Below are 27,091 nucleotides of genomic sequence, written 5' to 3' on the forward strand. Positions count from 1 at the left end.
CATGCTGTCAGACTGCTGCCACTGGAAACAATCCTTATCCATATATCACATTCCTATATCACATTTCCAATGTTTGGAGGTGCCACAAGTGATGTTATTCCACAGGCATGAATTTGTGCCAAGCTCGGGGTTTATTCCTTCTTGTGGAAGAGGCTTGGTGAGGTATCATTGCTGGGTTCAGGCATGACTTGAATCTTTTGGTTTTTGAGGGCAGCTTCCCTCATCTTGTAATACATGAACTCATTCTGCTGGAACATGCGCAGCTCCATCTCCGTCTGGACACGCATGACCTGAGGGACACAACAGGTTACCAAAGCTGTGATGCAGGACATCTCAAAGCAAGTGAATAACGCACTGCTTAAAAAGGGAAGTCGTCCTTCAGGGATGCCCTAGGCCAAGTAATGACACCTTACCCTAGGTGTCCCACCAGCAGGACCAAAGCTGACTGGACACAGATACACAGTCACTTTCTCAAACCTGCTTGCCTGTGTACTGTGAAGGTGAAGAAGGCATCAGCCCTTCCTGCACCCAGCTCTTTCACAAGCTGCTGAGAAGCCTCATGCTCCCAAACCTGATGCAGGACCAAGAGGTGATGTTGTGCAGAGCCAGGGAGCGAGTGCACTTCCCACCCACACCCTGGGCCTGACCCTTGGTGTGACCCATCACCAGGGTGGGGGTCACCTGATGTGGAAGGAGGTAGGGGAGGAGGAGAAGGATGCTCAGCCCCTCTTCAACCACGTCACAGTTGCACCCCCTGCATCCCAGGACTCACCATGAGCAGAGTCATTCCTAGTGCTGCATTAGAGCAGAAGCTCAGAAGGGATTTTAGGAAATGTTTTTACACCTGACTGATTTTATTCATCCCTTGGTTTAGGAGCAGAGATAAGCATGTGCCATATCTCCTATTTTCCTTCTAAAGTAAGTGGGAAGGGAAATACAGAAATGGAGATGCTGGGGTCTCGCCCTCTGCTCTTTGTAGGGAAACAGTCAACAGATAGGTTGGCTTTACATACTAGATACTAATTTTTCTGATGATATAAAATTGAATTAATAAAGGTTATAGCTCTGCTGTAATGGGGACTAAAACATCAATAAAGGGTTTCACTTGGTATCGTGTAATTTTTTTTTGCTAATAAAGGAGAATGCTGTAAAGCCAACAGGTCACATCAGGTGAGTTAAAGGCTAAAGAAATTATAGATTCCCCAGCTGCAGTTGTAAATAGTTCATCATATCCAAGTAGATGTAATTCCCTGAGATCTGCAGCTCTTGACCCTAAACTAGGAAACACACACCTATCAGTCATTTGAGGAAAAAAAATACATTGCAGCTTAGAAGGACTGGGGAGTGGTAAATAAAGAAGAATGGACCCCGATAAAGAAAATCATTTGGTAAACTGGGAACATCCAGAATATGTAATTTGATATAGTCAAGTTGTAAGGTCATCCATCTGAGGTCAGCGAAATCAGGCTATTTGAAGAATGGGAGCCTCTGACCTTGGGCACAGCAGTTTCAAAGAAGATTCAGGGGCTCAGTGGCCATTTTTAAAGTATGTCCTGGTGCAGGATAAAAGCTGTTTTTCAGGAAGAGAATTTCCCATATGAATGGACATGCATTTCCCGGTAGACTGTAACATAATCTATAGATAACCACAGCACTAGTAAGAAGCAGTCAGTATTTGATACGTCTCTCAGTTCTTACGGATGGGCTGTTCCTACAGCTTGAATGTTATTTTTCCCAGACAGACAGCAGTCGCAACGTGGGAGATGACACCTACCTCCAGGTCTTTGGTAATTGGGTGGGAAGGTCCATGGGTTATCAGGAGAATGGCATAGGCTTTACAGATCAAGCCATGCCCAGCTTCAATGAGACCAGCATGCCAGTGGGTCACTCCTGCCCGCATCACGGCCATCCCCAGCTGCGCGTTGTTGGGATGGTATATCTTCCTAGAAAAACAGAGTAACTTCAGTTCAGGAAAGATCTGGGTTCCCAAATGTTTGTCAGTGACGTGGTATGTTTGCCAAAGAGCAGACTGTTCACTCAAGTGAAGAGCCTGTTGCATTCGGTGCCACTGAAACGTGCAGCCCTGCTTAGAAAGGGCCAGGCATGAGTTACACGAGGACATGAGTGATATGAGGACATGAGTTGTTGTGAAAGACGATGAACAACTTGAGAATGGTGGAAGTTGGACACCTGGGTTGGAGAAGGCCAAGCTCTGTCATTCCACATTATTTTGGCACAAACAAACCCCAGATCTGACCCTACAGTCCAGACGGCACCAACTTAACTTCAGATACTCAATGCAGTGCCTAAATTGAGAATGCAATGACCACCAGCTTCTCATTCAAAGTAGAGAGAGAAACAGGTGGTTCCAGAAACTCTAGAAATGTTCATCTCACCCCCTGGAAATGCACCTCTGCCTCCAGAGACTGTCAGATCCCTTCTCTACGGCCAGTACCTGAGGTGGGAAAAACGAAACCTGGCCTCTACATCCAATTTTAGAAGCTGAGGCAGAGTTAGAATCTGCTTGGACTTACCTGAAAACCTGCCTTCAAGGGCTTATTTGGCATATTGAATTGGCAGATCTTAAAGCAAGGAAGGAAATTACTGCAGTCCTCACTCTGGACTGAAAAACTGAGGAACAGGGAGGAGGGGTAATTTCCTCTGTGTCATTCCATTAGCTCAATGCCAGGGCTGGGACATGAAGTGGCTTGTCAGGCCTGCAAGCCAGGGAGGTGACTCTGTCAACCCTCTGAAAAAGAACAAAATATCACCAGCCTTTTGGGGTAGAACTGACCAAAAAGACAAGTAATGGGTATGCGATGCTCTCAGAAGGAGGGTGAACAAGATGATGAAATTGGCTTTTCTCTCTTCTCTATGGTTTCCATTACTTTTTTTTTTTTTTTATATACGCATCAGTCCTGTAGTTAACACCACAGTAATAATGCAGTACATCGCTTTTACTGTGAGGTTTGTCCGGGATCTATGTGAACTAAGCCTGAATTTCTTTATTTCCACTGAGCTTTTATCGCAGGATTTGTGTTTACTAATTAGCCAAGACAAAAATCCATGTATTATTCAAGAGTGAAGGGATATCCTGAGTGACAGCCATTTGACACCGTTTCTCTTTTCTCTGCAACTTCCCCTTGCTGCAGAGTGCAGGGGAACAGACCATCTCCTCCAGTGACAGCCTCTGAGTTCTGCACCCAGGCTCTGTGTCTCACTACCAGGGCAGCCCTGAGATGCTCCTGAGACAAAACAAAAAGGCTAATGAAAGATGTGGTCAGCAGGGCCAGGGAGGTGATTCTGCCCCTCTACTCTGCTCTTGTGAGACCCCACCTGGAATACTGCATTCAGCTCTGGGGCCCCCAACGCAAGAAGGACATGGGGTCCCGCTGCTAGAGCGGGTCCAGAGGAGGGCCACAAAGGTGATCTGAGGGCTGCAGCATCTCTCCTATGAAGACAGGCTGAGAGAGCTGGAGTTATTCAGCCTGGAAAAGGCTTCAGGTAGACCTTCTAGCAGCCTTCCAGTACTTAAAGGGGGCCTACAAAAAAGCTGGAGAGGGACTTCTGACAAAGGTGTGTAGTTATAGGACAAGGGGCAATGGATTTAAACTGAAAGGGGAGAATTTGATTAGATCTAAGGAAGAAATTTTTTACTATGAGGGTGGTGAGGCACTGGAACAGGTTGCCCAGAGAAATTGTGGCTGCCCCATCCCTGGAAGTGTTCAAGGCCAGGTTGGATGGAGCTTTGAGCAACCTGGTCTAGTGGAAGATGTCCCTGCCCATGGCAGGGCGGTTGGAACTAGATGGTCTTTAATGTCCCTTCCAACTCAAACCATTCTATGATTCTATGTACCCAAATGTTTGCCCATTACAGTTTAGGAAATCAAGGTGTTTGGGAGCTCTTGTGCATTTAAGAAGGGGTCCCACTCTGCCTAGTGATATAATCAGGTCCCAATCTGAACACTGCCCCGATGGGAGCAGACTTAAGAAAAATTGTTCCTATAACACACTGTCTAACATAGCATAACCACAGAAAGCCACTAAAAATAGGGCACAGACATACAGGTAGCCATCCACCATCCTCTTGGCATAGTCAGCTGCTTCCTCAAACATCTGGAGGTAGGAGAGCACCTCGGAGGCAATGCTGAGGATCCTCAGGAGGTAGATATTCGTGTCCCCCAGCACAGGCTCCTGTTTCTTCAGGCACTCACGGCACAGCTTCACAACCTGCACCCGGAGAAAGCAGGAAGAGGAAGGGCAAGTCAGAGCACCTTTGGCCCTGAAGCTGTCATACCAAAGCTGTGGATTGCATGGTCCATACCAGTCCTAGACACCAAGTCAGCCTTCGTGAATGTTAGGGAAGATAGGATGTGCTTTGATTTGTCAAGAAACATCAGCCTAGCAAAATGATAGGTGCTCAAAGCTTTCCCTCCCAGGGTTGCATTCATAAAACTGGTGAGGAAGAAGTGATGTCTACTGTTCAGGAGAAGAAAGACCCCAGGAGGTTGGGTTTTGTCAGATACTGAATGCCTACAGGACTCTCATATCCCAAAGCTGTCTACCTAACCTCCTCTAAGCATTTCATGCAATGAATGCTCTTAATGACCCCATGGGCCTGGAGACATGGAGCTGCACTGTCCCATGCCTGTTTGCTCAGCTGTGTCACGTCTGCACCTAGCTGTGACCCAGTGTCCAGATTTCTGCTCTGGGGGGCTTCGGCCTTTTCCCAAAATAAGTTCAAACCCCAAGGCTGTTGCTCAACCTGGAGTGTTTTCCTGAAGTTGTTACACTCTGAAGAGAACAATTAAATATTCTCTGGGTCAGCAAAAGAAGAAAAAAGGAAGAAGTGACTTGAGCTCACTCAATCTTTGCCCTTGTGGCATGTGCTCCAGGTAGGACACAGGTCTCCCACACCACTCCCACACCACACCATCCTCAGCATCAAACAAATAAGCAACATCCCGGAGGTGACAAGGAGATCAACACAGGCAAACAGCTCAACATGGCAAGTCTTTTCACTGTCCTGTCCTTCTCCCAAACCCACCATCTGCCCACCTGGCAGAGCTGATTCATTACATTTGCCCTGTAACTCATGTTTTTCACCTAGGAGGTCTTTGATTCAACACCTGTGTCAATCAGAGGTGCTGGAAGTCACCTGAATCTCCTTGTATTATCACTACAAAAGAAATCAGTCTGGGATGTTGTCTCAGACGTGGTCGTGCTTTACATAGGGCAGAAACCAGTGTCATCTTTTGCAATTTGAGTTGCCAAGAGGGCAGGACGCACATGGGGATATTCAGGTTACAGCAATGGTGGTTTGTTTCGTCCTTAAATCTTTGATGTGGAGAGGGACAAGACCTGCTTTCCCTGGCAGTGCATATACAGCAGGAGAGCAAAAGTACAGGGACTCACTTCATGGTAAAGTCCCTCCATGCGGGCCTTGCTGATCTTCTCCAGCGTGTCCTTGGAGAACTGGATGACTTCCTTCACTGTCTCTGTAGACGGCTGGGGACAACATTAAGAAAATCAGTGAGGAAAATGCACTGTCTGACACATGCCAAAATACCCTGGTTGAAGTGATTCTTGTTCCACAGTCTGGGAACACAAATCAGCTCAGCAGGATGCTGCCTACATCACCCGTTACCTTCCCACCACTGGCTGTATAACCCAGTGTGCTCCTCAGACCTGCCCAAGACTAGACTGAAATGTCTACAAAATTGGGAGGTGAAGGTCCTGCTGGCTTCAGCAAGAGTGTTGCTCATGAGGGCAGCAGGCACGTACATCTGGCATGCATAACTGGGTTCCTTGACGCTTTCCCCCACTTCTCTTCTCTGAAAAAGGGACATAATTGACCCTGCGACTGGGAGGTCTCACAAGATGCCAAAGAGGCTGTGAAAGCCACCAGTTGGTGTGTATCAGGTTCTCCTAGTGCAGCTGGTTGAGAGAAATGAGGCTCTTGAATGAGAGATGAGTGGAATAAGGATAGGAAGGATCACTAAATTTTACCCACTCTGAGAAATGCTGTCATTAGCTCCAAACACTGTAAGATGTTTGACCTCAGATTTCAGCTGCATCTAGAGAGTGAAATATGTTTTCCCACACACCTCAAAGAAGTTTGGATTTCACCGTGTACTTGAAGACATGATGCACATCTAGGCATGCCTGGCAAAACACTAACCAGCTCGTAATTAGCTGTCTCCTCTTCCTTCATTTAATACTGAAATACGTTATGATACCCAGCATCATCATTCATCATCTGCTTTTCTGAGCCTTTCAAATTTGCATTTTCAAACTGTTCTAGCTATCATGACTTTCCTTTTCATAAATGGGAAATCTGAAATCAGCCCACAATTGCATGACTCCAGGAAGAGCCTGGTCTGGAGAAATGTAATAGAGCCACAGGCATGTGCCCAGAAGCCAGGAAGGACCTCTGGGTATGGATCAAAAGCAGAGACCCAACGATGCAATGAAGGATGCAAAGATTTGGAGTCAGGACCGTAAAACTGTCCTGTTGTCTTTTTCCCACAGCTGGTCAATCAGATTTTTGAGGTATCTGAAATTCTGCTAGTTGGGAGAAGCTTTTGAAAGTCTAGTATGGAAGTAAAACCGGTAGCTTTTCAGAGCCATATACTCCCCATCTATTTACAGATACATATGTTTGTGTTATGATTCATTATTTTATATTATTAGACTGCAGCTATCACAGATAATCAGCTTTTGGCAGCTGTTTGAGCAGCACACAGGGTGTCCTAGTGCTCAGAGCACATTCAAAGGCAACGTTACTGTCAGCGCAAATCACGTCGCTATGCTGTCTGAGTAAAGACTCCCAGAATAGCTACTTTAAACAGCCCTTCCACAGTGCCTTTGTCTAATAAAAACCCTCTCTCGCGTTTACTAGACCCCCAAGTCTGTTGCCATTATAAACAATGGGAACTTTGCTGGTATTTGGAAGGGGTGAAGGATTGGAGGTCGGAGCGGCTGTTGAGGATGTAAGCTGTCAACCCTGCATGTATTCATAGCGCTTTTTCCACGCAGCTGCGAGCGTCGCTGCTCTAGGGCAAGTCAGCCTGAATCCAGAAAACGCGATACAGCCGGCGGCGAGCAGACATGCTCTGCAGGTGAGGTCAGTCTGGATACTTATTGTCTGTCGATGGAGTGTATTTTTAATAGCTGAAATCATGCACTTTACATAGTTACAGGCTTTTTCTATACAAGCACTTCAACTTTACAATGAGGTGGTGAAACACTGGAACAGATTGCCCAGAGGAGTTGTGGATGACCCATCCCTGGAAGTGTTCAAGGCCAGGTTGGATGAGGCTTTCAGCAACCTGATCTAGTGGCAGGTGTCCCTGCCCATGGCAGGGAGGTTGGAACTAGGTGGTCCCTTCCAACCCAAACCATTCTATGATTGTGGAGGGCATTTACCCAAAAATGCAAGTCTTCCCGCTGCGTGCTGCAGAGCACTTCTAATGCTCAGAAAAAGGGGATGGTGCATCTGACTGCTCGATCAAGGCTTGATAGGAGTTGTTGAATGAGAGCAATACATCCCACTGCCGACAGCAAGACACAGCCTTACACCCTCCCACTTGATGACTCGTGAGACCTCCAAGGAAAACACAGATTACTTAAAAATGAATAGTCAAGTATGTTAATTCTTTGCAGTCGATCTGCCCACAGCAACCACGCACAAATGTCAAGTGATGGTATAAACTCCTTGTGCCAAGTCTTTGCAAGGACGAGCTGAAGCTCAGGCTGGAGTCAGTGTGGTGGTACACGGCTTACAAACCGTACAGCTTCAGCAGTGCTGGTCGGTCCTGTCACTGCTAATCACCTGCAACACATTTTCCTCTCTGCTGTTCAAAATTTTGATTCCCTTTCCATTCGTTCCTCAAAAAAACCCACAATCTAAATGCCAGCATTTTTCTCAATTTCAGACCCAGTTTTCCAATATTTTACCATTCTGCCTGTTGATGGACTTTTAGGCTAAAGGCAAGTTTTGTGGGCTTTTTTAAATTAAAAACTGCACTTATGTTGCATAATAGGGATTAAACTGGCCTTGCATGATGGCCTTGAATTGGTGTTGCACTCAATCCAGGTTCAGTTCTGTTCTTATTTTTTATACTGGTACTAGTCAGGCTTCTGCCAAAATCTGACTCTGTTCCTATTGAGTGTCCCTGGGCTGAGGAAACACAGTCACAGAGACACACGGATGCCTTGGCAGAGGAGACGCAGCCACCTCTGGGTTTGGACACAGCAGGATAGATCATACCTTGCTTTCTCCCTCCTTCACTGCCAGCATCAGGTCGTCCTTGATCTGTTTCTTGCAGTGCTCACAGGTGCAGTCAAAGTAGTACTGCTTCTTCAGCTGCTTCCGCCGCTCCTCGCTCACGTTGAGGAAATCCACATAGGAAACAGTCAGCTCATCCCCTGGAGAAATCTTGCTCAGTGCCCTCAGCTCGATCCTGGGTGCAAAGGAGACGAAAGGTGGACTTGGAGAAGCAGCAGAAGCAAAGGTGCAGCCATAGAGCCATCAGGGACAAATCCTGTGACCAGCCCCTGCCTTGCAGAGGGGAGCCCTCGCCCTAAGGTACTGCTTTAGCTCTTCAGGGATGCAGTGCAGAGATGGGCAGCAGCCTGGATAACTGAATACAGAGTAAAAACACGGTCACATCAGTTTCTTCTGCCTCTCTGCAAGTCCCTGGCAGGGATGCATGAGGGTCTGAGCTATAAACAGATTACGGCTCTATTACTTTATCCGGATGAGGGCCAAACCTAGATATAAAGTTTTATTATGTCAAAGGGGATCTCGCCAGAGGAAAACCCTGAGATCTGAAATACCCAACAAGCCTTGCGAAATGCTGAGGTTGGACTTTGGATCTTTTTTTAAGTACTGCTTTGCATGCTACCCACACATCCCTGGCTAGACTCCCAGATCCCAAGCCTTGCTGCTTTCAGTATCCTTTTCACTCTGAGAAGTTAAGACATGTTCCCTCAGGGTGCTGGGTAAGAGATGCCCTCACCCTGTTCACGCATCTCTACATAAAGGCTTAGAAACAATTCTCTGAAAAGAGTCTACTTTTTATACAGCCCATTTGATCTGATATTGCTAATATTAAACACAAGGAAATGGCCAGTCTACATAACCAAAGCAAAATCCACAGCAAATCCTTAATGACAGGCTTTTGGAAAACCAGATCTCTGCACCTGCCTTTCTCTCATGTCTTTCCCTGCAAAAGCTCTTAAATAACATAGACACTCAAAACTATTCCCTTGCTGTTTCACTCTACAAGGTTAATCTCACAGTTACTCTGGTCCATTTTTCAGTTGCAGGGGCTGGACAGGCACAACTGGGTGAAGAATTTGGCCAGAGTGGGAAAAAGTTCCATCAGATACCAGTTGCTTCTGTATTCATCTATTCCCCCATCTACTAGTGACTCTACCCATGGTTAGAAATAATTCACTGCACTTGAGACCAGTGAGCTTGGGCTCTCGGCTCAAGCCAGTTAGTGGGTTAAACATGTTTTTGCAGGTAGGCATGCTTACTGGACTCAGTCCTATGGTCTGAGTTCCCACTCTACTGGCACACTACCAAGGGGTACTTCAGTCCTGGGACTCCCTCACCATGGACAGCATGCCTTGAGCATCCTCCTGCTAAGCTCAATGGCGTGTTTGACGTACATGCCTGCTACAAGATGGGCCTGGGGGGGGACCTGCTGTCTCCCCTCTGAACACAGGGGGCTTTAGATGGGACCCAGTGAAGGTCTCACCAAAGGCATAGGACCCAAATGTCTCACCAGGTGCATTACAAATAAGTTATTTGGGAAGGACATGTCTTTTTCTGTGTGATCATGTTTCTGCAAAGGAATTGTAATTCCCTTATGATTCCGCTGTAACTCCTGTTATAAACTCTCGGCACTAAGGGTGTAGCTCTGAGCCTTTCAGCTGTGCTAAAGCTGCTGAGAAAACTACTCTCCAGGGCTGGTTTTGACCTTCTCTGGGTGTTAGATCATATCAACAGCATATTTCATACAAAATTTTTCACTAAACATGCCATCATCACGAAGGGCAGCTATTAGTTAGGTTGTAACCACAGGAAAACACCAGTCAGAGAAAGGTGCAACCTGCTATTTCAGGAGAAAGTGCATGAAAAAGAGCAATTCCCATCAGAAAGGTTTACACATAGAAACATTCCTGTTCACACTTAACGCGATCCTCGTTACAGGGAGTCATGCAACCAGAGAAGCAAAATCAAACCTCTGACTTTTATGATGCCCCTGATAGCCTAAGCACTGCGGGTGTATTTTAAGCAGCCATCCCTTGTGTCGAGGGGGTTGATAGCGTTCCGGATAAGCCTGGAAACACATGGCATATTTTAAATGCTATGGTTAAAGAGACACTGTCAGCCGAGAGCACGCCACCGAGCTTGTCCCGTGCTCTTTCCCCAGCATCTGCTGCAAGCACCGAGGACCTTGAAAGACGCACACGTGGGCACAGAGAGTGCCCGACAGCTCACAACTCAAATTGCCCCCAAATAGCAACTCTAATCAGAAGTGAAACTCATTTGCCCATTTTTATGGTCCTATCTATAATGCACTGAGTAAGCATCAATGGTGAAGGAGAGCACTTCAAAAGTATTGCACGTCTTAGTTGAGGAAATTGCATGCTTGCTTGAAATTAAAGTTTAAAGACAACAGTGTCCCTTTAACAGGACCGACTGTCGTATACCACATGCAGTGAGCTAAGCAGCGAACTATTTTTTTTTTTGCACATATTTTTGTGATTTCTTTAGTTTGGATCAGGTAACAGTGGCATCATTAAAAGGTAAAACATTAATCAGGTATTATGATGAAAAAGGATGAAACCTACATCTCACGGTACTGCTACTGTAGTCAACACATTCAACGGGCACTATTTGTTGCAGAAGAAACGTGGACTATTTAGTATGTCAGTAATGCAATCATTTCTCATCTCCTAATACGCAAGGTTTTATTTTGGGCTGTACAAGATTAGCGAGACCTTGTTCTGACTTTCATGCTCTTGTCGTAGTCAGGGGAGGAGAAATGAGAAGTGGACAGGGGAAATACTGACAGGGAGGAAGCCAAGGGAGAGAGTGGGAAGGCAGAGAGGGAATTTGCAGTGGGGGAGACAGTCACAGTATTACCACTATCGTTTTAATTTACTACAAAACACAGAGTTAAGTGAGGTTTGGGTTTAGTGGGGCTTTACACGGGGGAGGAGTAGAAATTCAGAAAATGGGGAAAGTGAAATTTTCTGCAAACAGAGGGAGTCCCTCAGGCTGTTTGCAGCTTTTCCATTAAATACAGGGCATGAGGGGTACAGGGCAAGGGGGGAGGATGATGCTTTCAAGACCGACCCACCTCATCTGTGTGTGGAACATTGATCTTACAGCCTCATGACTGAAAGACAAAACAAACATCTGCAGTTTACACAGTTACAACAACAAAAAAATGGGTACATGGTGTAGGGCATCGGGACATCGAGACAAGGGGGTTCCCTGTGCCTGGCTCAAGTTTCACCGCATGAGAGCTTCGCTTTTGCTATGCCAGCTGCCATAACCAAATGGCCCATCACTGGGCCGTGGAGGATTTGGTAGACAACTGTCCTGGCACTCTGATTTTAGTGGTGGTCTCTGCTGGGGGGTGTACAAAAGGTTTGGCAGGCACAAGGGGGCTAGTTCTCCTGTACAGAAATGTCTCCCCCAACATCAGTATTCATGCTTTCTAAAACACAGCTTGAAACGGAAATCAGACACGGATATCAGCAAGGACTGTGCTCTGTGTGATGAGTTTAGTGGGTCCTCAAGTTCGGTTTTGTGTCCTGAGCGCTGATAGAGATCTCAGTTCCCACAACAGGGGCTTATCATCAGGTTTCCACAGAAAGACAAAAAACCTTCATAATTTACCTGGCCAATAACCAGATGGTCAGGTTCAAAGTCAGTAACAGAATATATGTGGGAGCTTTGACAAGCTGCCAGGCAAACAAAATGCCATTCCTCTACTTATCGCCCAGAAACTCAGACTTCAGGGTTGTTATCACTGCTAGTTACCTCCTCCTCTTCCTAGGCTGGTTGGAGAGGCTCTCCATCATCCCGCTATGGATCTGACCCAGGGCAATTGGGTATCAAAGCACAGACTCCAATCTGACTTTGGATCGGACCCTATTTCCCACAAAAGTAACCATCCTAATGCAGTTTTGTTTTCTTTTTGTGCGTTTACTAGCTGCTCGATAAACACTGATACATTTTTATCAAGTAAAACCAGCAGTGAGAACTGGAGCATACAAGCAATGTGTTAGTTAAAGAAGGGGAGGCTGGGATGCTAACTTATAGCACTAAAATTTGGTGAACATGGGAATTCGTAAAATCTTAAGACCTAGCGGAAAATTTGGATGAAATACTGTGGCTGTGCAGTTTTTGGCAAGCAGTTTCCCACAGTTAATGTCTTGTACACATTGCAACTTGCTGGATCAGCAGTAGTTCTACCTATTCTGGCCAGGGAGGAGCCTGGGAAGGGCAGAGCATCCCTCCCACGGGCTGCCCTGAGCACTGAGAGTAGCAGCCTCCACTCCCAGCTCTGCTTAAACCTCCCTGCATTTCCCACTTAATCTTTTTCCATCTCACATGTCCCACAGAAGTTTTCTTACAGGACTTGGGTGGGAATGGGGAATGCCCAGCGGCTTAGGGCATCCTGCACTCACGCGTGACTCGGTTTGCAGATAACAGTCATTAAGATCCCACTGCTGAAGAGTTAATCAGTGATTACTAGAGATGGTACACTCTGGCAAAGATGAGGGTTTGTGTTAGGGATGGTTGTAAAGACATCAGCAGATAGTGATACACAGCTGATTTCAAGCTTCAGCTACAAGGAGTTCTTGGACTACGGACTCAGTATAATCTTTAATAATTTATTAACCATAATTGTTCCTTAACTATTTATAAATAAAGCCTCAATATAAGGAGTGATCTAGGCAGCTACTTAGTACTTTCTCTGCCTATTTTGAGTCCAGTTTCAAAACTCACAGAAAACAGGGTAAAATTCTTCGCTGGTTCACTGGATTTGGGGGTCAAACCTTGTGTATTTGTTTAGTATATCAGACAATAATTTTAAAAATAACAATAATGAGAAAGAAAACAGTTTCTCTTTAGAAAGAAAAATTTGACTATTTTTTCCTGAGCAAGAATGAAGAGATTTTCTGGGGCAGGGATCTGATACTGTGGGGTTAGCAAAGTCTGCTGAGTTGCCCATTAGGATACATCGCCACTGCACCCAAGGGAAGAAATCCACTCACTTGCCATTGTTGAAGATGACAGTACAGTTGGGCCAGCAGTCATGGTTTGCCTGGCAGAGGTTGGGGAAGACTCCCACACCAACAGCCTGCAGTCCTCTTTGGTCACTGAGGGTAAAGCCGTTGCAGTTGATCTAATTCCAAAACATGGGCAGGAAGAAGCATTAAAGGAGAAAAAAGCTGAACTCAGTTACATTCAGGATTTCTCAATTCCCACTGATGCTTTAGAAGAGGTATATCTCCAGCATCCAAACTCCAGACTTTAAGGAGAAAGGAGTGCCTACGAGATCACTGCAGAAGGTAGTTGTAGAAACACCACATTTAGTTGGGATAAAACATCAGGAGAGAAGCAATGCAGGACTCATACAGAAGGACCAACTCAGAGCAGAGCTCAGTAAATGCTGCAGAATATTTACTGTTAATATTCATTTGGGATGTCTAAGATAAATTTGGTTTGATCACGCATTGATTTTCTTACATTCACTTCCTGCAAAAAATTCAGAAAAAGGTCACAGGAAAATGAATTTGAGGCAATTCAAGCAGAGCATCAGCAGAAAGCAAAGTTCATGCTTATTAAAATAGTTACCAGTTAGAAATTAACCTTGAGAGCTGCATACGACCTGGTCACGTTTGATGGGTGGCCCACAGAGCTTACAAAAACCAATTACTACTCTTTGTTACGAGTCCCAGTCAATTTTCAGAATGACTAGTTTTGCATGATATGTATACCAAGAATGAATTATTATGCTTTTCTATATGGTATATTATTATCACATATGAATGGAACGGTTCACAAGTTAGTAATGGATATTATTAAAAATAGCTATTTTATTTTACCTATTTTTAATATATATAAAAATATATATTTATAATATACAAGTAAAAATTGAATGCACACGATATGTAATAGATATTACTGTATATTCTAAACCAGATCTGCTATATTCAAATATATTCTATTTACTAAAAATATATTTAAATATATTTTCTCAGCACTCACAGGTGCCAAGAGATGCCGGGTGGGACTTGTGATGACAACACACCTACAGTTAAGCGAGCCTGCATGGTTAGACAGATGAAAGGTTTCAGACCCTGCCCTTCCCTTGCCTCAGTTTCCCAGTGTCAGTGCAGAAGGATGCCAATGGGGAACACAGAAGTATTCAAACTGCCTGCAGCAAATACCGATCTAGGCTATCATCTTAACCGCTATGGGCTCTTAAGGGTAAGAGAGGGATGATCTCGGGCATCCTCAACAAAGGCTGGTTGGAGACTTTCTCCAGGAAGCTGGCATTAAAAGCAGCCCCTCATTTGCTCTCCCACCCCTCCGACGTACCACTCCGAATATGTGGGAGATGTACTGCATGCCGAACTGCTGGCTCTGGGGCGGCCAAAACTCAAGGAAGCTCTCCACGTCAGCGCGAAGTTCCTTCTTCTCCTCCTCGCCAAAGCTGTCCACGTGGTTCTGCAGGTCATCGATGGAGACCAGGCAGCCCTCTGCCAGCCCACTGCCTTCCCTCTCGATCTTCCACATGATGCGGGCAGCCAACCTGGCAGGAGAGAGCCCCAGGCATTAGCACCACCACCCAGAGTAAGGATAAGGACCTTGATAAGCCATCAAAATTCATTTCATGGGTGGGAAACTGTGTACAGACAGACCGAGACAGGCTCATCATTGGATGGCTGATGGCTGGTCACCATCCATGGGCTTTTGAAGGAGAGGGACACAGACACAGTGTTTTGCCGCAGCATCTGTGTTCTCATCTGGAGAAGTGCTACAGACCCTCAGCTCCCCAGCCCTCCATAACAGTTCTCATTTCCTTGGAGATTCCTCTCATTTTCTTATAACAGAGCTGGGACGTGAATCCAAATCAATGTATCCTGTAGACAAGTTCGGAAGTGCCCATCTCCTTTTCCACTTTTCCATCTACTCCCCACTTTTTGACACCTCCTAAACCACCCTGGGTGGATTTGCCTTACCACATTCAGCTGCAGTAGAGCTTCTAGGGCCCAGCACCCAAAAAAAAAAAGCAGGAGCACAACCCCCTCATTAGCTATGGGATGCTCCTGTCCTCTCCCAAACTGTCTCCCACCTCCACCCTGTCCTTGGCCACCCAACTCTTCCTTACCATCCTCTGGAGGATGCCCTGTCCTCTCCCACCATCCCCAGGCTGCCGGCTCAGCCCCTGGGAGCCAGCTCTCACCTGATGTTTTCAGTGGGTGCCTTGCCGTGCTTCTTGATGGCGGAGCACTCATTTTTGTGGTTCAGCCAAGCCGCTCTCTGGCAGGTCCGGTCGCAGTAGTAGGCGAACTTGCACTGGCCGCAGCGGTGGAGCCTCTCCTGCCGTTTGAAGCAGGTGTGACAGACGACGTGTGTCAGGCTGGAAGGACAGAAGAACCTGTTGGCTCGTACCTCAGTGAAGGGCCAGTTCCACCCAGTGAGGGTCCTGCCAGCTTTGCATCCTTGTGTTCCCCACACTCACTAAGGATGGACCCTACAAGATTTTTTGGAAGGATGGAGAAACCTTCCACCCAGCTTAATCCTTGTGCACTTGTCCAGCGCTGTTGCTTTTCTGTTTGGCTATGCCAAAAAGACAAATATTTTGTTTAAAAGAGGACAGCAATAAAGCATTCCCCAGCTCTCAGCACTCTTGTCTGCAGCTCATCTGCTCCTCCTCAGCACCACTGCTGTTAGTAGGATGTTCATTCTGTTTTCGTTTGCTGTCTGGCCCGTGCTGAAGCACCAGTCACCCATTTGGGGAGCAGAAAGCAGATGTCTAATGAGTCTATGGCTCAGGCGAGCATGAAGAAGAACATGAAGGCAAAGAGCTTCACCTGCCTAAAAAGCCTCTGAATTTGGCTGAAGTGACCCCCCCACATGGATCAGGTCACAGAATATAGCAGAGGTCACCACCATGCCCGAGACTTAGGAAAACTTTGGGTGAGAGGGACCAAACAGGAGCATGGCTCTGAGCCATCCTAACTGCTCTCCTAACCTTTCGTTAGGCACAGGCATGCTGTTGAGGATAAAAACATACATCAGAAATGCTCTGCTAGTGAGCAGACCAGGGGTGTATCGCAGTGAAGAAGAGTGATAGATAGAAGTGGTTGCATAGGGAAACCCTGTGTTTGTGTTGCTTGATATCAAGATACGTTTCCACAGATTAAAAAGCAGCTTTGCTTGTCACTTCTTTTTGTCACTGGGCCAAAGGTGTAGCTGTGCTGGAGGCATTGCACTTGGCATTTGTGGCATTCTGTTGGAAATGACATAAGGAAGCCAAGAGAACAGCCTCCTTCAAGGAAGATCTTCTCATCACTGAGTGTTTTATTTCTTCTTCTTCCTTTGGTTGCAGCACATGCCTCCTGGCTGTCCATCTTCAGGACAGAGCAGCACAGAGCCCTGGTCCAGGTGGGTTTGAGCTCTCCTGGTCCCAATCACTCTGGATCAGTGAAAGTCTGAGGGACCAGGGCAGGCTCCCAGCCACTCAGCAGATCCCCAGACATGACTGCCAAGGGACAAGTGGAATTTCAGGGATGGACAAGAAACACCAAACAGCTAAAGACAGAGGAAAGATGAATTCTGAAGAGCTCGCAGGAGCACTGGCTGAGGTAGGACATGGGGTGGGCTGGCTGTAATGTCAAGCTTAGGGAGCAGTACTTGCATTTATGACCACCATAAGATTTTATTAATAAACTCAGGGAATCTTTCATCTTCACAAGGCTGATATGTTACTGAGCTGAGAACACCAATGATTTCATGCTGGTCAGTGGCCCAGAATATGCCACCCATGGGGGCCTTGTTAAACTTTGAAGATAATGAGCACAGCACCTCATGTGAGGATGTGCTCTGCTCCCAGGGCATGAAGGCCTCCCTATTTAATCCAGCATCAGCTTTAGCACTGTGCTCTTTAGGCCACTTAAAGCCTTCCTGCAGGCAGGCTAGCGATGCAGATTTCTCCTCCAAATCCAAATCCTGACATGTCTTTCTCTGGTGTCAGCAGCAGTAAGTGGTGCTTGCCAGCTACTCCTGCTTCTGACTCTGCAGTTTAACTGGTTGAGAGGTTACTCTGAGTTAGATGGTGATGGAATAAGTGGGAAACACCTTTCAAAAGGAGCAAGTTGCTTCTTCGGGGGGATCAAAACAGGATTTCCAAGAAGCATCCTACAATGGTATGAAGGTAACTATAACCAAGGCCAGGGGAGGAATGTGTCAGAGGATACTGAAGAAGAAGTCTAACCTGATATCCTACCTCAGAGAGTGCCCAGGGTCTCGGACCAAGAGGAAACCTCCCCCATGTGCCCTTTTCACATGTCCAGCTGCTTGCTCCTTCATTGGGAAGGAGGAGGAGACACTTTTGTCTCTTGCTCAAACAACTTTCCCCTTGCTGCTAGAGAAGGCTTTTCCCTGTCTGACTTGGTGTCCTCAGCTGTCTGCTTCTCCAGGCAGCTGCCCACTTTACCTCTGCCTCCAGCCAGGCTCAACAGTATAGGAGAATTAAAATTCCCATCACTTAGACACTGCCGGCCCCAGGAGGGAGGTTCTCCTCATTGCAAAAATCTCCCTGACCACAGAGGTTTCATTACCAAGGGAACGTTATCATCGCCCACAACCCATAGTGGGGAAACTGAGGCACAAGGAAATAAAAAATGTGTTTATGATCACACGAGGGTGCGCCACAGGTAGGAATCAGACCCACAGCCCCAGAGTCCACAGCCCAAAGACTATTCTGCCTCTTCACTATTCAAATATATTTATACACATGTGTATGAGTATTTATATCTGTCACAGTAAACTTAAAATGCATTTTCATTCCTCTGGCACTATTGCATGAGCTGCTGACAAAAACCACCCTGCGCCTCAGCTCTTGTGGGATGAAGAGGACCATTGATTTAAAGCAGAGGGCCACTGATTTAAAGCAGGACGACCTGCAGTAGACAAAACCACATGTGAAAATGAGGTTTGGAAAAATGACAGTGAGCAGTGCCGGTGCACGGGAGGGAGCCCAACGCAAGGTAAGCACCCGGGAAGGGGCAGGGGGAACACGTGTCTGGGAAGGGGGATTCAGGCAGCTCCGTTATGTCAAATGAAAGAGCTGGTGAGAAATGTGAGGCTGTGCTGTGTCAGCTGTCAAGTCAGGGGGGCAGAGAGGTGCAAGAGAGATTATGCTCCTTGTAAGGCAAAGAAGAGCCAAAGGAGAGCCAAAGAACTGATAAAACCCGTGTGGTTACATCGCACCGTGAAGCACAGGGAGATATCTTGGGCGAGGAGTGAGGCTCCCTCCTGCCGCCTGTGTACTTTGAGGGCAGTCAGAGAGCAAAAAGGCAATTAAAGAAGTTTCCCTGTAAAAAGGAGTGACAGGTTGGAGGGGAATACAGTGCAGCAAAACCCAAGTCCTCAAGCAGAGGCTTGTCTACCTCCAGCTCTCTCTGTGAACAGAAAAATACTGAAATGTTGGCTTTGCATTTTGCTGTTTAATGCACAGGGTATCCAGAGTTTCCAAAGCAAATCCAACTGGTGGAACTTACTGCCAGCCCTGGAAAGCCCTTGTTTCTAAGGAGATGCAGAAATGCACAAAAAATGTTACATGAGATTTGCCAAGGAGGCAAAAGAACAAGTCATGTGGTATTAAGACTGCAGACACAATTACCCATAGGTAATCTGACTGGAGGTATACGAAATATCACATCTCTCACAAAACCCTCATGTGATCCTCCGTGCTCAGAAATGGCTTAAAAGAAGACTGGATTTATTGATAACGTGTGTTACCAGGACTGCAGAGGCCTGGGCTAAACTCTTGGTGCAGTAAAAAAATCAGGAGGCACAGGTATTTGAGATCTATTGCCTGAATCTCCAACAACCATTGTCCAAGCACTGCCTGACCCTGCAAGCACCTAAACCCCCCGGGAGCCTCTAGGCAGTGGTGCAAACTCCTGCTATCTCAGAGGAGCTCAGAGCTGGGTGCCCTGAAAGGAGATGGCAAAGTGGGGCTCTCCCCTGGCCCCAGGGCTGGACCTCCTAGCAGGCTCTGGTACCATCTGTCCCGGAGGTAGACAGCACCAAGGACACCAAAAGTTTGCAGAGGTCCACAGTCTCCCCTGTCATCTCCTCTGCGATGGTTAAGGTCCCCCAAGGACAGGGCAAGCAGCAGGTTAAACCCAAGTCTCAGCCTGTGGAAATCACTGATCTGGAAAGCCCTTTGTCTGGCCTAGAAAGTGTCTAATACAAGCCAAAATGGCTTCAGGTGGTCTGAATGGAGCTTCCTCTCCCTGTAAAGAGAGTGGCCCATGCCCATGTGGTCAGGATGCTGCATGGCCAGGCAGCTCTGAAGGTTTCTGGAGACATGTGTGGTACCAACACAAGAGCCCTGGGGGTTTGAATCCTTAGAGACTCAGTGCTCACCTTCCCTTGCTTTAACACAGCGACAATACAATTGCTTTCTGCTGCATCTATGTACACCATGGCCCCTGGGGTGATCTCTGGCCATGCATTCACTGCCATCTTCCACACATAGCGAGAACATCTTTCTTTTTTTCACCCTGCTCAAAAGCAAGATCTTCATTAACACAGCGACTTCTCCAGCCTGTCCGAGCCTTGCCAGGTCAGAGATTTAGTACTGACTTGGAGGGCAGATGCCACTAACTGACTCACTAAATGACTTTCTGGGGAGCCTCAGGTTTCCTTGGCCTCCCATCCAAGTGTCAACTGAGCTCAACTCTCAGGGGCTCATGAGCTCTGATGTTACATAGATGAGATGCACAACTACTACTAATCCTGGACGTAGCTACAGTCACAAAAGCAATGATTCAATGTACCAGCCAGCAAATGCAAGAGGTGACAGAGCACTGTCAACTAAACCATGGCTCCCACAAGCACGGCTCTCAGTGAAAGCAGAAGAAACAAATAGCTCTTGTGACTGCTTGGACTGGATTCAAATGGAATAAAATCCGTTGGACCTGCCAGTACAGAGGGCTGAGCACTGCCACAGGAAACATATCAACCTCATCTCTGAGATATGCACAACCCAAACACCTGACAATCATTTCCAATCCAGCGTCCACAGCATCTCATTCACTGATCTGGAAAAGCAAGGAGAAATGACTGTAGTGCAAAGGAATAAAAGGAGGATTTCACTGAATAGCTAATAGGCATGGTGAGGAGCTCACAAACTATTTAACATGAGTTTATGCTATTCTGTACATGACAGATGACACACAGAGACAACCTAACTCACACCTAAGTCCACTTACTTCATATTTATTATTGTCTGGCTAGGCACCTCCCTCCTTAGTATCCTACCGAGAACAGCATAAGAGTAGCCTAAGATGTAGGCAAAGTCCACTTGGCTTTAACACAACAGCCTAAGGAAACGCACCTCCTCTTTCAGCAGTGAAAGGAAAAGGAGGGTATCCAATAGCTGGTCTCTACTGAGGATATCTATAATGGTGAATTATTAGCACAAGAATAGTTTTGCTCCTTTAAAAAGAGGGGTTGGAATTTAGTACTTTTGTCTTTAAAGTGTCAGTGGTGACACATCCTAGTTTGTCTGATTTGAGTGGAGGGTTTTCTTTAGACTAATTTTAGACTGTTTTACTTTTAGTCTGTCATTACAAGCTTTCTCAGCCTCCTTTTAAAGAAGTGTGCTTTAAAAAAGGAAGGTTTCTCCCAGGTTTTACTTAAGCTTTTGAACAAATGAGCTAATAACAAAAAATGAAACCCCAGAAAATTCTAAACAATGTGAATATGATCACATTAGCTCTCAGTTTTTATTCATATCAACTCGAAGAATTTGCTTCCATAATCTTTTCAGAGTCATATTGTTATGGAAATTTGCATTTTTATATCCCGAGGTCATCCCAGCTACAATAACGAAGCTCCCCACGTTTTCCTTGGGAAATGTTTTGAGCCTGCTTCACACACAAAAAAGGAGTGCAAAAATTGCATGTTCTCAAGTTTTTAGTAATTTGCAGATCGCTCATCAAGCAGATCTTCAGGTGATCTTGGCTTTCTACCACATGACACTGTTTGCCTTGACTACTGTCTCTCAAACCCCACTGGTTAAAGAACAAACCTTCTCTTGATGAAGGTTGACAGAGATATATCAGGTATACCCATGCCCGTAGGAAATGCAAACTCTTACAGTCTTGAGAGCCAACTGACATGCCAGAGGAGAAGGTCACATACTGTACATGGAGCCCAGGCGATGGGAATGCCATCGTCCTGAAGGTGCCAGTCAGGAAAGGAGACCTGGGATCTTCAAAGAGAAAGCGAAGAGGGAGCAGGGAAGGATTCAACGCCAGCACTTAAGCAGAGCACTAGAGAAAGCTTCAGTGAGAGGTAATGTCAACGGGGAACATACAGGGGCTTTGCAAATCGAAAAATGACCCCAACAAAGGCAAAGAATCCCTTGAGAAGATACATTTCCAATCTTCTGCATCTATTTTAGGGCAAGGCAGGCCTGACACTGGTGTTCTCTGAAAGCTATTTCAGCTGATAACAGCAAGGCTGATTCAAACACAGACCAGAGAGTGTGTCTGCACTTTGTCCAAGCAGCAAAATACCGGAGATCACACTGAGTTCTGCACCCCCTTTCAATCAGTATTCACCGACTCTCTAAACAGCCTGATCGAGTTCAGGTAGAAGTAACAGGCTTGATGCAGGAGTCAACACCAGGTAACCACTGTGGTTATAGACTTGCAGAATCATAGAATGGTTTGGGGTGGAAGGGACCTTTAAAGGTCATCTAGTCCAACCCTCCTGCAACAAGCAGGATTAACTTCGTGAGTCATAACCTGGCCTTAAAATTTGAGAAACTGTGAGCTGGCTGATGTCTATAGGAACCTTCTTTAGCTTCACTTTGAGTTTTATGTACTTCTGGATTAAAAGTCTCTGGCGCCAGCTAAGAAACTGTTTCTTAGATGTCCATCATTGGGTTGAAGAGTACAAGCCCTCACCAGCTTTAGTGACTTCAGGGACCCTCAAGGACCTCCAGGGTCTCTGTGACCTTCGGGGGCTTCCAGAGTGGGATGCAGTCTACCGGTTTAGACACTTAGATGTGCTCATCTGTACCCTCAGTGTCTAAGTAGAGATCCCACCAAAACACTCAGTGGGGTCTGGAAAGCTATCAAGCTCAAATGTAGGTGTCTGTGTTCAGTGCACATTATAGTGCTCCATTGACTGTAACGGACACTCAGGGCTGGATTCACTTGCCTCGACATAGGAGCCTAATGTTATTTTAGGCTCTGCAGGGACACCCATCTGGGCTGAGAGGAGGCCTGATTCTCATAAATCCTGTTTTGTACCTGTCAGCCCCAAGACGATGTCTCAGACACCCTGAGGCATCTCAAATGACACTAAACACCTATGGCAACTGAAACCTGCCCTGAGCTCTACACAGACACTTATAACAGACCTTAGTTTTGTGTGTCTTAATTTGCAAGCTCACTCTCAAACCATAGAATCATGGAATCATAGAATTGTTTAGGTTGCAAGAGACCTTGAAGATCACTGAGTCCAACCATTAACCTAACACTGACAAGTCCACTCCTAGACCATGTCTCTAAGCACCACACCTACAGGTCTTTTAAATACCTCCAGGGATGGTGACTCAATTGCTTCCCTGGGCAGCCTGTTCCAATTCTCAACAACCCTTTTGGTGAAGAAATTTTTACTAATATCCAATCTAAACCTCCCCTGGCGCAACTTGAGGCCATTTCCTCTTGTCCTATCGCTTGTTACTTGAGAGAAGAGACCAACACCCACCTCGCTGCAACCTCCTTTCAGGTAGTTGTAGAGAGCGATAAGGTCTCTTCTCAGCCTCTTTTTCTACAGGCTAAACAACCCCATTTCCCTCAGCTGCTCCTCATAAGACTTGTGCTCTAGACCATTCACCAGCTTCGTTGCTCTTCTTTGGACACACACATTGCTGGACAAGCCATCAAATCACCCTGTAGGTTGGTTCAGTTAAATTTCTGGGTCTTACTTGCTCATAGTATGATGGCTTGTTATAGAGTCTTGTCAAAGAAAACATTTCTCCTTTTCCTGGCAAAATAAAATTCTCAACGTCTCCTCAAATTCAGCCTCCTGCTGAAAGACAGACATTCATACTGTGCAGTAGGGTCACAGCCTCAGGCCCAAATGACTTCAGCAGTTCCCCTCATCAATATATAGAGAAGGGCCTTTGCATCCTTTAAGCCCAAAGAGTAGTGTATCCACACTGTGCTGTGAGCACCTAACACCGGGTGCCAAGATTAGTCGTTCAGGCTCCCTAGATCCCTGTACAGTCAGGGCAAAGAGGTTTGTTCTTCCAATAGCTTCTCGGAGTGTGAACGGTAGGTTTCTGCTATGCAACAGCCCTATGGAGAAGTTTCTTACTTACACACCTGAAGTTAAACACCTGTAGCAGATAATGCAATTTTTTTCATTTCATAATTATGTTTTTCACCAGGTAAAATGATGACCAGCTGTTATGGGGATCCCTCATTTCTGAACAGTAACACCTCCCATCTCTTGAGAGCTTTGTACCCGGGCACGAACACAAGCTGCTTTCCATCCTGTGGTACAGTCACGCCAAGAAAACTATGTTGTATCTCTGAAGAGCTGCTCCTACTAATCTGAAAAAGAGACTTTCACTTCGCCTGCTGTGTTCCCATGTCCCATGTAGTCACACAGAACAATGCAGTGTGGCCACAGTAGTATGATGGAACATATGGAAGTTGGTTTCAACAGCAAAATCAGGGGCAGGATTTCAGGGACTCAGCATCCACACTGGAACCAGGCTTCCCAAAGAACTAAGCTCCTCAAAGGGCTGTAAAGTACTGACCAGCCTTTCCAAGTACTCTGCACTCTCGTGCTTCCATGATGGCCTTTACACACAAAGAAAGTAGAGCTCTGTGGAAAATCTGGTCACCTATTTGGCAGGACCTGAGCTGAAAAATTAAACCTACCAATCACTTACACTGGAATCCTCTTTCCATAGTACATATCTACATTGCTTTCAGCAAGAGATGACAATGCTGAGTGGAATTAGGATGATGGACTCCAGACTTTGAGTTTCCCAATGTAGAGTGAGGTCCTTTTTAATAGTGTAGGCTCAACACCAGTTTCAGGACCTCTAAATGCTCATTTGTGGGTATGGAAAACACATGCCTCTCCATTGAACTCTTCACCCTTGCAGAGGCAACAGCAGTTTTTTCAGGGCAAAACCAGCCACCATGGCCTAGTGTGGATTTATTCTTGCAGGTCCTTCAAGGATGCAGGCTACCTTTCTTCAATAGCCACCAGCTCAATGGGGCTTATATGCAATTTAATACCCTGGGATAGCAGTAAAAGACATCTTCAAAACCAAAGCCCTATGTGCATGTGAAAAACATCAGAGCATTTTTCATAAGAAAAATGCATGTTTCCATTATATTTCAGGCCCAGGATATTCCTTGCTGAGCGCTAACCAACAAGCATTCAGTTGGCATTGCTTGCTTCAGAGATTTTGGGAATGCATTTCACCAGTGACGTATAGGAAGTGCTTTGGGATGAAATGTGCCGCAGGAGGGTAAGAGTCTGTTATTACTTCACAGCAGCATGAAGAAGCAGCAGAAAGGCAGGAATGACTGAAGTCATTCCCATCCTCTGCAGTCACAGAGAAGGGATGTGTTTACCTTACCCCCTTGATGCTCAGCGTCTGGATCTGCCCTTGGGAGCTAAACAAACACAGATTGGGGAGGGAAGTAAGAACGTCTCTCCCCATCCAAGGTTTTCTGCTGGAAACCTAAGCCTAAGATAGTCTGCAGTCTAAGAGCTGATGTGGTGATGGTTTTTCCCCTTATCTCACATTACACAAGTGACATTTGAAAATGCAGTGAAGTTGTAGCTCTTCAACATGGGCAGCTCTACTCTATGCATGATGTTCACAACATCTCACATAGAAGAAAAAAAATTCTCAACCAGCAATCAAAAGGCAAAATGTTTTCAATGGTTTAAAGGATAATTAGGTTTTTTTATACAGCATATGGGAGAAATCATTGTTCACAGCCACTTACGAAGCCAACAGTATCACAGCAAGATCCCAGCTAGTGACACAAGTGAAACTAAAGTACAAGACCCAGAAGGACACATCAAGGAGAGATGGTTTTCTCACTAACTACTCTAATTGGACTCAGGGTTAAGAATTCAAGAACTTCACAATTTACAATAAAAAGCTACATTTGTAATGCGAGCTCTTGCAATGACATTAAAATACAAACGCAAAAGTGTCATTGCTGCTATTATAGATTCATAAACATGTTCACCCACTGACACTGTAAGGGCAAGGAAAAGTGAATGAAAGACACAAAAACCTTCTTTCCTGCCCTGTCCATTTAATCCCCAATTCTCCGCTATTGCCAGATCACACAGTAGCACGAATCAGCTTCAGCTACACGATGGCCATAATTAAAACAGCAGCATGAGCTCTGCTTGCGTCCCAGACTTCATTAGCGGAGCTGATTCAATCAGGGAAAGCTCAGCTAGGCAGGATCACACACCATCCTATTTAGTGTGCAGAACATGCACTAAAGTCACTGGCAATTTGGGGAAAAAAGATCAGTCTTAGGACTCACCACGACGCCCTTGAAGAATGCTCATAAATTTCCTAAGCCCAAAGCCGCTTCAGCTGACATCTAGCTCCTTGGTTTAAAAGTTTGGGCCAAATTCTATTCAGCACATTATAATGCTGAACATATTCCATTCATATCTGAGGCTTTATTCTACATTTATCCCATGGAAGTTTAACATTGAAATTGGTTCTTTGTGTCTTTTAGCTTTCAAGGTATTTAAGCGAATCTTCCACTGACTCGAAGGGCAGAAGCGGGCACCTACCAGCCACACTGGCAGCACAGGTTGATTGAATGTTGTTCGTCCTTGAAACAAGCAGCAGAAAAGAAAAATGCATTTGCACCAGAATTCAGTTTCTGGATACATCAGTGTGAACAAAAATTTAAAACCAGACTCGTGCAAGAGTGAAAGTAGAGACTTGTTTCCAGTTAACTCATCTGACTACAAATATAGAATCAGAGAATCATAGAATGGTTTGGGTTGGAAGGGACCTTAAAGATCATCTAGTTCCAACCCCCCTGCCACGGGCAGGGAATATAAAATCACTTTAACAGAAACAATATCACTCGCAGACCCCACTAACTTCCAGTTTGAAGGCAGTGGGTGATGAAGCTGGGAGGAGGTACACGTGAGCAGAGCACAAGGTAACTCACTTTCATCACGCATTGTACATCGGAGGCTTCAGCAAAGTCAGGTTGAGATTGCTGTACCTGAATTACACTAACTCCTGGCAGTTCACCAGAGCGGAACACGGGTCCGGTTTTGTGAGGCACCGAACGCACACAACTTTCTTCACATTTGGCAAAAGCTGACGGCACCGAGCACTTTGCCAGATCACATCCTGGAAACAGATTGTGCCATATTAAAAGTAAAAAAGCTGATCGGAGCCCTGGGAAGCACAGTCACTGTAAGCTGTGTGTGTCTTTACAGAAGTGCTGCCGACTCCCCTCCGCACCCTTCTCTGATGTTGTCCAGACGCCTTCAAACTCTCACCCACCCAGCCAGATGAAATTTTGCATCGAGATTACTTTCAGACCGTGTTTTACGTGTGCTTTTCTCTTACCTATCAAAAACCACGGCCGCGTAGGCTGGCTCCGCAAAGATGACATCCCCAGGCAAGAATTCCTTCTGCGCTTTCAAGCCCCTGCCTTTGCCTTCAGATGTGAACACTTCGACTGACTCCATTCCCCCTTTGGTCAT

At 46.0% G+C, this 27,091-nt stretch overlaps 1 protein-coding gene across 2 annotated transcripts; it reads right to left on the reverse strand.

Annotated features, from left to right (window-relative positions):
* Window positions 1-131: 131 nt before the first annotated feature.
* Window positions 132-27,091, reverse strand: SMYD1 (SET and MYND domain containing 1). Of its 2 annotated transcripts, XM_009980029.2 has the most exons (10): window positions 26,955-27,091; window positions 15,510-15,686; window positions 14,642-14,855; window positions 13,312-13,442; window positions 11,382-11,420; window positions 8,273-8,465; window positions 5,416-5,508; window positions 4,067-4,230; window positions 1,775-1,943; window positions 132-290 (listed from the first exon to the last, which is right to left on the reverse strand). In XM_009980029.2, the coding sequence occupies exons 1-10, from the start codon at window positions 27,089-27,091 to the stop codon at window positions 132-134; spliced, it is 1,476 nt and encodes a 491-aa protein (XP_009978331.2). The 2 variants fall into 2 exon arrangements, with proteins under 2 accessions (XP_009978331.2, XP_009978340.2); XM_009980038.2 differs by lacking the exon at window positions 11,382-11,420.

The sequence above is a fragment of the Tauraco erythrolophus genome, chromosome 5 (genome assembly GCF_009769465.1).
Source record: "Tauraco erythrolophus isolate bTauEry1 chromosome 5, bTauEry1.pri, whole genome shotgun sequence".
NCBI lineage: Eukaryota > Metazoa > Chordata > Aves > Musophagiformes > Musophagidae > Tauraco > Tauraco erythrolophus.

Coding starts and splice junctions, on each gene's coding strand:
- SMYD1 (XM_009980029.2), bottom strand. CDS start 27,091: ATGACCAAAGGGGGAATGGAGTCAGTCGAAGTGTTCACATCTGAAGGC. Junction 14,856..15,509: donor GCACCCACTGAAAACATCAG/GTGAGAGCTGGC, acceptor CTCTCCTGCCAG/GTTGGCTGCCCGCATCATGT. Junction 8,466..11,381: donor ATGTTCCACACACAGATGAG/GTGGGTCGGTCT, acceptor CTTTGCACCCAG/GATCGAGCTGAGGGCACTGA.